Consider the following 13560-nt stretch of genomic DNA (forward strand, 5'->3'; position numbering starts at 1 on the left):
TATCTCATGTATTCGAGACAAACAGTTTATATTTTTCTTTCAAATGGTTGTATTTAGTACTTTTAGAAGTTCGTGAGTAATGTGACACCAGTTTTTTGGTAGAGGCATATGTTGATTTCCGTATTATTGTTCAGTTTCTTTAATTTAAGTCTTCCGTATATTCATTAAATTCCGTTGTTTTTATGCTATCACTGATAATCGTTAAAAGAAGTGATTTGTTAATGAAGTAAGCTGTTAAAGATTGGCTTGCCTAGTTCACATTAGTAGGCGCCATCACAACTCCCGAGAGTGGAAATTTCGGGTCGTGACACCCAGCATAACTAATCACAGCATAATTTATTCCAACATAACTTATACCGGCATAACTTATACCGGCATAAGCCCTATTCCAACCAAACGACCCCTTAAAGAGAGAGTATACCACTATATATACATATTACCATACAGTTTTATACCCCAAGATAACAAGTGTATAATTTTAATGTAATGTTCTCGGCGGAGAATGCACTACACACTTTTCTTTTAATTTCAAGTATACCTTCATTCATATGGAGATTGTATAACCTCTTTTTCAGGTAGAAGCAGTTTGTTAGCAATTTCTTAGAATACAGATCTTCCAGCTTCTTCCATGCCATTGCTGCAGAAGTTTCTTAAGCAATTTCCCGAAGAATGTTATATGTAACGTTCATGAAGATCGCATTCAAAGCCCTCTCCTTTAGGTCTGCCTTCTCTGTCAGGAAAATCCTCCACGTACAGATAGATAGGGAGAGGGACGAAAAGAAAAACCTAGCAATTGTCCTTTTCTTCAAGACAGCACCGCACAAACGGCAGATCAATTTCTGGTAGCATGATTTCCTTCATCTTCATCAGTTGCTTTCTTTTCCAAGAACACGAGGCCACCATACTTTTCCTAGGGGTCGTTTAGTAGCATTAGCTTTGTGCATTATTAATCCCTTATATTAGTTATACTTCAAATTTTGTATTATCCTATGTATAACTAATACATAATAAATTATGATTTTAGCAATGCTAAGGATTTTTAATACTTGCATAAGCATGATTAAAAACATAATTATTTCTCAAATCCCTCAAAATGTACAAAATAGGGAGGGTATTTTTGTAAACAACTAATCTTTTTAGAAATTATACAATGCTTTAATGCACCAATTCAAATAGTGAATAAGAAATCATCTCAGCATAATTAATATCAGCATTAATAATACCAACATTATTAATACACTTTATTCAGCGCTATTTTTGTACCTCCTGCCAAACGACCCCATATTATAGAAATAAAAATTAGTAGGCGTTTGACATCGATAATTAATTTTTAGACAGCATACGGTGGTACAATGTTGTTCAAAGCCTATGAAATAGGGTCAATTATTATTTAAAAAAAGCAACTTTCTGAATGAAAAAGTGATTCTCACAAGCGTGAAGGCAAGACAGCAGTATATTTCAACCCTAAAACTCCACACACTTCCGGAACCAACGATTTCCTCAGCTCTGCATACGTCTTGCCATTCCAACGCTTCTTCCCCAGCTCCTCCGCCAGTCTCACGGCCGCAACCACCGCCTCCTCCGCCGTAGGATGCGCAGAATCCACAATTCCCACCGCCACCGCCTCCTCCGCCTTCATTTTCGTTGCTTTCAAAACCAAATTCCGCCGAGCAGCTGCGGATCCAACCTTAGACCTTATCATCGCCGTAAAATAGTCTGGCAAAGTCATCCCTATATCCAACTCGCTCATATACACCACTCCTTTATCCGATCTCATGGTTACATAATCATGGCATATCGCTAGCAGCATCCCCGCCGCCGCAGCGTGGCCGGTGACGGCGGCGATGGTCGGAATTGGGAGTGATAGGAAATCGGCGACCAGCGGCTTGAACAAGGCCACCATGTTGTGTAGCCGATCTTTGGCAGCTTGCGCTGAACCGGCGGCTTGTGCATACTTTAGGTCAAAGCCGTTAGAGAAGAATCTGCCTTGGGCTTTTGTGATCAGAACGGAACCCTTCACGGCTTGGGATTTAACTTCGGCTACAAATGAACGGATGGTGGCGATGAGAGTAGGATTCAATCGGTGCTCATCGTCGCCGGTAAGCGTAAGATAGAAGATGTTGCCTGACTTTTCTAACGTGCACATAGTGGTCAGAAGGGGAGAATGATTTTTTCTCTTTGATATATGTGTTGGACCGGATAAAGATGACGGATACTATATATGAATAATACGAAGGGAAGAACGAGTGGAATATATAATGAATTATAAAATATTTCACCCACTAAAGTTGGCTATTCAATATTCAAAAATGCCAAAATATGTGACGATAGTTATAAATATATTATATTATGGATGTACATTTAGTATTCTGTTGTAAATAAGCTTCCTGAAGAAGTTTATCCATATTGGACTCCACAGTAAATATGTTTATCTATTTAGTACTATATTGGAAATAAGCTTCCTGAAGAAGCTTATCACTTCGGTATCCGGTTATGGATAAACATTACCCCCAGTAGAAGTTTATCCATATCGGGTATAATAAGCTTATCTTTTCAGTACCTATTTATGGATAAATATTACCTCCGGTAGAAGATTATCCATACCAGGTATAATAAGCTTATCACTTCGGTACCCAGTTATGGATAAACATTACCCCCAGTAGAAGTTTATCCATACCGGGTATAATAAGCTTATCACTTCGATACCCAGTTATGGATAAACATTACCCCCAGTAGAAGTTTATCCATACCGGGTATAATAAGCTTATCCATTCAGTACTCCGTTATGGATAAATATTGCTCTCAGTAGAAGATTATCCATATATGGTACAGCAGCAGCTTACACAGCAGCTTGTAGTAGCAGCTTACACAGCAGCTTATAGTAGCTTACAGTAGCTTGTAGTAGCAGCTTGTAGTAGCAGCTTACAGAGCAGCTTCCTTTCTTCTATAAATAGAAGAGATTTCAGTTCATTATGTACATCAGTTTGAATTCGAATAATATATCAGTTTCTCTTTATACTTGTCTTTACTTTATAGTCTTTGTTTCATAATACGTTATCAGCACGAGACTCTGACATCTCGAGCAAATACTTTGAAAGTATTAGAGGTAAGAACTTTCTTTTCCTAAATAATGTCAAATCTTTCTAAACTTGAATTTGTAGCCCTAGATATATCGGGCAAAAGCTACATGCTTTGGGTGCTTGATGCTGAAATTCATCTTGATGCGATGGGTCTGGCAGACACCATCAAGGATAAAAATCAGGCATCAAACCAAGATCGTGCCAAAGCAATGATATTCCTACGTCATCACCTTGATGAGGGCCTGAAAATGGAATATCTCACTATTAAAGATCCAGTCATACTGTGAAATAATTTGAAAGATAAATATGACCACCTGAAGATGGTCATTCTTCCATAGGCACGTTATGATTGGACTCATCTAAGGCTACAAGATTTTAAATCTATCAGTGAGTATAATTCTGCTATGTTCAGAATTATTTCCCAATTAAAATTATGTGGTGATAATATTACTGATCATGATATGTTGGAGAAAACTTTCACCACTTTTCATGCCTCGAATATGCTCCTGCAGCAGCAATATCGAGAGATGGGATTTAAAAAGTATTCTGAACTTATCTCACATCTTCTTATAGCAGAGCAACATAATGGGCTATTAATGAAAAATCATGAAAGCCGACCTATTGGTTCTTGTCCATTCCCTGAAGTGAATGAGACGAACTTCCACCAAGCTAAACGTGGAAGAGGTCATGGCCCCAGTCGTGGTCATGGCCGTGGTCGGGGAAGAAACCCCAATCATGGTAATAATAATGCACCAAAGAAGCCTCCTCACCACCAGCAGTGGAAAAGGAAGGAACAAAAGCATGAAGCGGTGCAAGCGCCAAATGTAGAAAATGCATGCTATAGATGTGGAGGAAAAGGGCACTGGTCACGTACTTGTCGTACGCCAAAGCACCTGGTTGAGCTTTATCAAGCCTCCCTGAAGAAGACAGAGAAAAATGCTGAAGCAAATTTTATTTCTGAAGATAATTTAGACTTCATGCATTTGGATGTAGCTGATTACTTTGCACTCCCAGAAGGAGAAACAAGTCATGTAATCGGTGGTGAATCTGTAGAAATGTAAATATTTTAATTTTTGTTATTTGTAATAGATAGTATGGTTATGTAATTGTTGTACATAAAGAAAAATTATGATTTGATAATGATGTTTACTATAATATATCTTATTTATGTCATTTTAAAGAATATGGATAACATTATTAGATCAACTTAAACTCTAGCAGAGTTTGCAAGAAATATACAACCACAAGAAGTGGTTATATTTCGTATATCTCATTGTAATTATATTTTGTTAACTACCAGAAGTGGTATATGCCTATGATCACCAGAAGTGATAATTTAGGCTTTCTATGGTTACAATTGAAGATAAGCTACATAAATATTCTCTATATTAAATGCACGCCTCGATTTGCTCCTGAAGTAGTAAATATTTTAAAAGAGGTTGAGGCATCACAATTTGATGTGATTAATGCGCATTCAGATAATTATGTTCGATTTCCTGAAGGATGAGAACTTTTGATAATATTAATCCATTCCCTGAAGTGAATGTGACAATACTAATAAGTCGGGTAAATATGAACGCGCTCTTGATGTGAATACATTACAATTCACCTCCAGAAGAGTTAATATAATTGAGAGAATATATACTCAATATTTCGTATTTTAAATTTGCTCCTGAAGAAGTAACACAGTTGAAATTGCCTCCTGAAGTGGAAAAATATTATGAAGAAGAGTTTTCGTGTGCTTAAACAATTGTTTTACATTGTTTATTTGATTGTGATTTTCTCTCATGACACCAGCAGTGTCTGAGCAATATTTGATAGTACAAAATGTATCAACAACTCCTGAAGAGCTAAATGTTTGCCTAAAGAATACATGACACCAGTAGTGCCAGATAAATATTAGATTGTGGATAATAAATGAAGGCTCTCGAAGAGCTTATATACAAATATGTCATTCATATTATATGATTATGGTCAAAACATATGTTGTAGTAAACCTGAAGTTTACTAATACAAATGGCTATCATATTGAGACTACAAATGATTGGAAGATTGATAATCTTCATGTTTCCACAATCATAGGGGGTAAAATAATATGTATGTGAGAAGTTACCTGCCTTATTCTTTAATTTGTACTATATCATGTATCACAGTAAACCAGAAGTTTACTAAAGCAAAAGTTTATGCCATAGTAAACCAGAAGTTTACTAAGAGATAGCACATGACATGATAAACTTGAAGTTTTCATTTGCCATTTTTAAATGAGCTATTTGAAAATTCAGATAAGCATATACTAAAGAACTAGAAGATTCTTCAGGAATTCTCATGTGTTGCTTGTTCTCATAATGAATTGATTATACCAGCTAAAGTTGGGACTAAGACCCCTGATTCTGAAATATATAAAAGGTGAATATGGGCCTGTTCACCTATCATGTGAACCACTTATAGGTGCATATATGAGATGGTTACATGTGTAATTATTGTCAACCTGCAGTTTGGCATTTGAAATTGCTTTTCTCGATTAAGAGCATAATTTTCAGATTATGAAATCAAGACAGTTCATCTTGATAATGCTGGTTTATATCCAAGCTGGTTTAGCATTGAATACCTCCTATTAATGTCTAAACCATTGCTTATGAGAACAAAGCTTCATGTGTTGGTCTAAGATTTTCTAAATTGCATATAGCAGCACTTGTATGCATCAGATCAACAATATATGATAAGTCCTCCCTTCACAATTGGTTTAGGATCAGAAACCAAATATTTTTACTATCTTTTGTTGCGTGGTATATGATTAATTTCTCTACCATAATACACAAAGATATGTTTCCCAAAGATGATTGGGGATATATGTTAGTTTTTCTAACATTTGGGGGATGGAATAAACAGTTGAAAAATATGCTATATGAATCGAATTATCATGATCCTCACTTAGAAGATAATTCAAGTCGAATGCCAGAAGCATTTGCTGATCCAAAATTAAATATCATATTTCAGCTGCAAATGCTCCTATTAAAATTAAAGTCCCTGAAGGATAGAGTTTACTGTACGCATGAAGCGTGGTAGACCAATCGGTTCCAAAGGTAACAATCCTTGAAAAATAGTAGGAGCTAATGATCAAAATGAGGAGGAAATAAGCTCTAGAAGAGCCCACGACATAACATTTCATGAAACTCCCGAAAAAGTTCAGGTACCTGAAAATAAAGAAAGTGATGAGATCTCCACAAGTTATGTCGCTTCGGAACTGACACAAAATGATCGTCGACGATACATTTAATACAATATAGTGCACAATATTGTAAACGATTGTGAGGATCGGACTAGCAGTCCAGACACTTGAAGATGTCGTACCATTTAGATACAAGTCTTAACCTATATGACTTATTTGGCTAAATCTATATGAAGATCCTTGAAGGATTGAAAATGCCCGAAGCATATAATTCAAAGTCTTGAGAAATGTACTCGATCAAATTATAAAGATCTTTGTACGGTTTAAAGCAATCTGGGCGCATGTGGTATAATCGCCTTAGTGAATATTTGCTGAAAGAAGGTTACATAAATGATGTTATTTGTCCATGTATTTTTATAAAGAAAATGACATCAGAATTTGTTATACTTGCTGTTTATGTTGATGACATAAATCTTGTTGGAACTCCAGAAGAGCTCCAAAAGGCAATTGAATATCTTAAGAAAGAATTTGAGATGAAAGATCTTGGAAAGACAAAACTTTGTCTTGGTCTGCAAATTGAACATTTAGCAGACGGGATCTTTATCCATCAATCTGCCTATACAGAAAGGGTCTTAAAACGCTTTTACATGGACAAAGCGCACCCATTGAGTACACCAATGGTTGTTCGATCACTTGAAGTGAATAAGGATTTGTTCCGACCTCCAGAAGAGGACGAGGAACTCCTTGGTCCCGAAGTACCCTATCTCAGTGCAATTGGTGCACTAATGTATCTTGCTAATGCTACAAGGCCTGACATAGCATTTTCTGTTAATTTACTAGCAAGATATAGTTCTTCTCCTACACGGAGACATTGGAACGGGATTAAGCATATATTGCGATATTTAAAGGAACATGTGGGTTGAAATGTGATAAAAGACCCACAATATTATACGGAGACAATGTTTCATGCATAGCACTATTAAATGGAGGATTTATAAAAGGAGATAGAACGAAAAACATTTCACCAGAATTATTCTACATACATGATCTTCAGGAAAATTGTGACATTGACGTGCATCAAATTAGTTCAAGTGACAATCCAGCAGATTGTCTTTACCAACATCAATTTTTAAGAATATGGAATACAAGATTGGAATGCGGAGACTCAAATATTTGAAATAAGGTTTTCTTCAAGGGGAGTAAAATGCGTGTTGTACTCTTTTTTCCTTACTAAGGTTTTTCCCACAAGGTTTTCCTTATAAGTTTTTAATGAGGCAATCAACAATGCGTATTACTCAATATGTGTACTCTTTTTCCTTCACTGGGATTTTTTTTCCCACGTGGTTTTTCCTAGTAAGGTTTTAATGAGGCACATTATCTTTTAATGAACATCCAAGGGGAGTGTTATAAATATATTATATTATGGATGTTCATTTAGTTCCGTTGTAAATAAGCTTCCTGAAGAAGCTTATCCATATGAGACTCCACAGTAAATATGTTTATCTATTTAGTACTATATTGGAAATAAGCTTCCTGAAGAAGCTTATCATTTCGGTACCCGGTTATGGATAAACATTACCCCCAGTAGAAGTTTATCTATACCGGGTATAATAAGCTTATCTTTTCAGTACCCAGTTATGGATAAACATTACCCCCGGTAGAAGATTATCCATACCGGGTATAATAAGCTTATCACTTCGGTACCCAGTTATGGATAAACATTACCCCCAGTAGAAGTTTATCCATACCGGGTATAATAAGCTTATCCATTCAGTACTCCGTTATGGATAATTATTGCTCTCAGTAGAAGATTATCCATATCTGGTACAGCAGCAGCTTACACAACAGCTTGTAGCAGCTTACACAGCAGCTTGTAGTAGCAGCTTACACAGCAGCTTATAGTAGCTTACACTGCAGCTTGTAGTAGCAGCTTACACAGCAGCTTGTAGTAGCAGCTTACAGAGCAACTTCCTTTCTTCTATAAATAGAAGAGATTTCAGTTCATTATGTACATCAGTTTGAATTCGAATAATATATCAGTTTCTCTTTATACTTGTCTTTACTTTATAGTCTTTGTTTCATAACAATGATCCATAACTCCATAAGTCGCTTTCGAAAGTTCTAATAAATACTTAATTATCAAACATATTACTAATATTTTGTGTTTAACAGAAGAGAATGTCTTTTCTACTTCAAATTATTGATAGTCAATAGTGACAAATAGATGACTCATCAATTAAGCACAATTAACAGCTTGTTTGGATGGTTGTTACAATTGTTATTTTAAATACGATGTTTGTTTTGAATGTTACTTAAATTTTATTGTATTGTATCGTTAAATTCGTCGTAACGTAACGATGAAATATGTCACTTTATGTAACGACCGATTTGGTGTGGTCGCGTCATTACCTTGTCTTTTTCTCTCAATATCACCTCTCATTATAATTAAATAATTTTATTTTATCATTTATTCTATATTTTCATATAATAATTTTACTCTGTATCATAATTTTTGGTTATAATATTACACGTTTATTCTTCGTATTATTGGTGTGTGATATCATGAAATGGCATCAAACGATATAATCTATCGAAATATTGTATTCATCAAACAATACAATACAGTACAATACAATATAATACAATATGATATATTATGAAACGATATGTAACAACCATCCAAACAAGCTGTAAGGGAATACGGACACTAGAATATTTAGATGTTATTCAGAAATTCAAGTATAAAAATTTAAGTAGGATTTTTGACAAAATTTATTTGGTTGAACAGGAAGAAAAGGAGTAATACTAGGACTAAAGTGAAAACAAAGTGTGAGCAAAGTATATGGACGTGAACTTTACTTAGAAAAAATCACAAAACTTAGGGATGGTTTGGCATGAGGTATAAAAGGGTATAGTATTGGTATAAAAATTTAATACTATCTTAATACTTTGTTTTGTTAGCAAATTTGGTGTCACGCCCCAAAATCGAGGGGCGCGACCGGCGCTCGACCGGGCAGCCCCAGCCATGCGGACCTGGGTGCCTTTCCTATTCCACGTGTTACCCCGCGTTTCCATTTCCCATTAACCAAGTGAAATAGCCATTTATAAATTTAAACACACTCTTACGAGATTTACATAGCATACATAGCTACTTAGCGTGGTTTACAAGTTATACTGCCCAAAATACATAAGTACATAACCCACATTTCCTGTCTACGGAGCCTCTAGGGATACAAAAGAGTGATACAATACTTGCCGGTAACAAGGCTCCGGCTATACCTTACACCAAAAACCAAAACAAGACTCCGAAATAAAAAGCGGCATGAGTCACGCAAGGCCCCGGGAGGAAAAGGGCTCACCAATGCTTCTGGCGGAAAGTGAAGGGGAGCTACGGTCGGTAGACTGGAGTACCTGCTATGGATCCACCTACAATCAAACACGAATGTAGCGCCCCCGGTAAAAGGGACGTCAGCACATTTGAATTGTACTGGTATGTATGAACAAACTTGCCCTGAGTAAACTCAAACCATACACAAGTAACAAGTAGTCATGGAACCAACAATCAAATACACATGAAAGAAAACCATCAAGCCAAACAAGTTACAATCTCTCCATTTCCCCTTCAACATTTTCACATCAATGATTTCACAACTTTCTCATATTTTCATTTCAATAGTGATTTCGATCACTTTTCCACCCTTATTACCTCGGCCACCCTTATCACGCAAATTGAGTCGAACCTGCGCGGCAGCCCCACTACAAAATCCATATTGATCATCTCCCATTTCCACATTGGAATTTCTATGCTTTGAGTCAATCCACCAGGTCTTTGATGTTCGGCCTTCACTTGCTGACAGTTCGGACATCTAGTCACAAAGTCCGCCACACCCCTCTTCATACCGTTACACCAATAAATTTCCTTGAGATCATGATACATTTTTATAGAACCTGGGTGCACCGAATACCTGGAATTATGAGCCTCCGCCATTACCCTCTCCCAAAGATTATCCACATCTGGAACACATAGCCTACCTTGACATTGTAATACACCATCCCTACCACCGAGTGAAAAGGCCGAAGTCTTGTTATTCAAAACTGCCTCTTTCATCTGTGCCAATGCTGGATCAATGAACTGCTTTTCCTTAACTTCCACTACCAGTGACGATTCTGCTCCATTACGCACCATAACCTTCCCCTCGTCTGAGGTCGAAATACAAACCCCCAGACGGGCTGATTGATAAATCTCCCGAGCCAAAGACCTCTGATCCACTCCCAAATGAGCCAAACTACCCATGGACTTCCGACTGAGAGCGTCGGCCACCACATTCGCCTTCCCTAGATGATATAAAATATCCATATCATAATCCTTGATCAATTCTAACCACCGCCGTTGCCTTAAATTCAACTCCTTCTGCTTGAACAAATATTGGAAACTCTTGTGGTCCGAAAACACATCCACATGGACCCCATAAAGATAATACCGCCATATTTTCAAGGCAAATACAACTGCCGCAAGCTCCAAATCATGCATCGGATAATTCTTCTCGTGATTCTTGAGTTGCCTTAAAGCATATGCTATAACCTTCCCTTGTTGCATCAAAACACACCCTAAACCGACCCTGGAGGCATCGCAATAAACCACAAATCCTTCCGTGCCCTCCGGTAAGGTCAATATCGGCGCCGAGGTCAATCTCGACTTCAATTCCTGAAAACTTTTCTCACAAGCGTCGGACCATTGGAACTTAACTGCTTTCTACGTCAACTTAGTCAAAGGAGAGGCGAGGGTAGAGAATCCCTCCACAAACCTCCGATAATACCCCGCTAAACCCAAGAAGCTACAGATCTCCATCGGGGTCGTGGGTCTAGGCCAATCTTTTACTGCCGCAATCTTCTGGGGATCCACCTGAATCCCTTCACTGGAAACAACATGGCCCAGAAAGGTAACGGACTCCAACCAAAATTCACATTTTGAAAATTTAGCATACAACTGGTGCTGATAAAGGGTCTGCAGAACTGCCCTGAGGTGATCGGCATGATCCTCCCGGCTCCGCGAATAAACAAGGATGTCATCAATGAAAACAATCATAAAGGATTCTAGAAATGGCTTGAAGACCCGATTCATAAGATCCATGAAAGTTGTCGGGGCGTTGGTTAGCCCAAAAGACATGACCAAGAATTCAAAGTGACCATAGCAAGTTCTGAAAGCGGTCTTAGGAATATCTTGCTCTTTGATCTTCAATTGGTGATACCCGGACTGTAGATCAATTTTGGAGAAGAACCTTGCACCTTGCAATTGGTCGAACAAATCATCTATCCGAGGCAAAGGATATTTATTCTTGATGGTGACCTTGTTAAGCTGCCGATAATCAATACACATCCGGAGCGACCCATCCTTCTTCCTGACAAAAAGAACCGGAGCACCCCACGGCGACACACTTGGCCGTATGAACCCCTTTTCTAATAAATCCTTCAGCTGCTCCTTTAACTCCGCTGGCGCCATTCTGTATGGTGGAATAGATATTGGCTACATATCTGGCAATACATAAATCCCAAAATCAATCTCCCTATCTGGTGGGATCCCTGGAAGCTCGTCCGGAAACACTTCAAGAAACTCATTCACGACTGGCACGGACTCGGGGGCAGACACTTCTGAAGTGGTGTCCGCCACCCGAACCAAATGGTAGATACACCCCTTCCTAATCATCTTTGAAGCCTTAAGGTAGGAAATAAACCTACCTTTCGGCACCACATCATTTCCCTTCCACTCAATAACCGACTCATTAGGGAACTCAAGCCTCATGACTCTCGTTCGACAGTCAAGTTTAGCAAAGCACGAATAAAGCCAGTCCATTCCTATAATCACATCAAAATCCACCATTCCAAGCTCAATAAGATCGGCCGTGGTAGCACGACCACATATCGTGACAACACAATTCCTATAAACTCGCGCGACTGCGATAGAATCACCAACCGGAGTTGATACAGAGAACGGCTCATGAAGCTGTTCGGGTTCTACCCCAAAACTTGAAACAATGAATGGGGTGACATAAGACAAAGAGGACCCCGGATCAATAAGAGCATAACAATCAATGGCCTGAACAGACAAGATACCTGTGACAACATTTGGAGAAGCCTCTGCACTCTGGCGACCACTCAAAGCGTAAAATCGGCTAGGTCCACTTCTACCACGAGCTCCACCCCTAATTGCACCATGCCCTGCTGGAGCTGGAGGGCGCGCGGTTGATGTAGCAGCTGAAGAACCGGATGGCTGAGCAAATCCCCTACCTGTGCCCTGTCTGGGCGCATGACAGTCCCGCTGGATATGACCTCTCACCCCGTATCTATAACACACCGGGATATCCAAGTAACAAGCCTCCGTATGGAATCTCCCATACTTGGGTCATAGAGCTCCCCCCATGCTGCTGTGATCCCCCTCCTGGACGACCGGACTGATGGGGTCTCCTGCTATCTGAACCTGGTCTCAAGTGACTGCTCTACTGATAATTGTGCACAGATGGCGGTGTGTTCGCTGAGGACTGAGCATATGACTGGGATGACCCTGATGGCCCCCTTCTCTGAACTGGTCTCCCTGAGTGACCCACTGATCGGGCCCTGCTGTTACTCTCCCTTTTTGCCCGTATTTTCAACTTCCTAGCCTCTGTGGCCTGAGCGAATCCCACAATCTTCCCATAATTCATATTTGAGTGTAAGGCCGCTGTAGCAGCCTCGTTCACCACCAAGGGACTAAGACCCTGAACAAATCGCCGAACTCGATCACCCATGGTCGACACTAACTGGGGAGCATACTTGGACAACCTCACAAACTCCATGTGGTACTCCCAAACACTCATACTGCCCTACTTAAGGGCCTCAAACTCAGTGGCACGGGCCGCCATTGTCTCGGTAGGCAAGAAGTGGTCCATGAATGCATCTACAAACTCATCCCATCTAGTTGGAGGTCTTTCCTCCCCACGGGAATCCTCCCACATCTCGAACCATGAATACGCTACTCCCCTCAACCTGTATAAAGCCAACTCAACCCCCTCCGTCTCTGTATCCTTCATCACTCGAAGGGTCTTATACATTTCATCAAGAAAATCTTGCGGATCGGCCTCTGGGTCTGTGCCTGTGAACTCTGGAGGGGCCAACCGTAGAAACTGGTTAACTCTGGAGCTGGCAGAATCTCCCTGCCCGCTGGAGGATGTAGGGGCATCATGGGATCTCTGGGCCTGAGCGGCCACTAACTGGGTCAACATATGGATGGCTCCTCTAAGGTCCCCACCAGAAACCCCGGGACCGAAAGCTGGAACT

The 13560-nt window shown here is 39.3% G+C and overlaps 2 protein-coding genes across 2 annotated transcripts; both read right to left on the minus strand.

The window, feature by feature from the left end:
• Nucleotides 1-1192: 1192 nt before the first annotated feature.
• On the minus strand, nucleotides 1193-2273 carry LOC104245946 (enoyl-CoA delta isomerase 2, peroxisomal-like). The gene has a single exon (XM_009801658.2). The coding sequence runs from the start codon at nucleotides 2144-2146 to the stop codon at nucleotides 1427-1429; it is 720 nt and encodes a 239-aa protein (XP_009799960.1). The 5' UTR covers nucleotides 2147-2273; the 3' UTR covers nucleotides 1193-1426.
• A 9500-nt stretch (nucleotides 2274-11773) lies between these two features.
• Nucleotides 11774-13079, minus strand: LOC138871411 (uncharacterized). The gene is made up of 2 exons (XM_070149287.1): nucleotides 12748-13079; nucleotides 11774-12590 (listed from the first exon to the last, which is right to left on the minus strand). Exons 1-2 carry the CDS (start codon nucleotides 13077-13079, stop codon nucleotides 11774-11776), a joined length of 1149 nt encoding a protein of 382 aa, XP_070005388.1.
• Nucleotides 13080-13560: the final 481 nt, after the last annotated feature.

Source organism: Nicotiana sylvestris, chromosome 6 (assembly GCF_000393655.2).
Source record: "Nicotiana sylvestris chromosome 6, ASM39365v2, whole genome shotgun sequence".
NCBI classification, from domain to species: domain Eukaryota; kingdom Viridiplantae; phylum Streptophyta; class Magnoliopsida; order Solanales; family Solanaceae; genus Nicotiana; species Nicotiana sylvestris.

Coding starts and splice junctions, on each gene's coding strand:
- LOC104245946 (XM_009801658.2), bottom strand. CDS start 2,146: ATGTGCACGTTAGAAAAGTCAGGCAACATCTTCTATCTTACGCTTACC.
- LOC138871411 (XM_070149287.1), bottom strand. CDS start 13,079: ATGGAGTTTGTGAGGTTGTCCAAGTATGCTCCCCAGTTAGTGTCGACC. Junction 12,591..12,747: donor CCATCTGTGCACAATTATCA/GTAGAGCAGTCA, acceptor GGTGTGTTATAG/ATACGGGGTGAGAGGTCATA.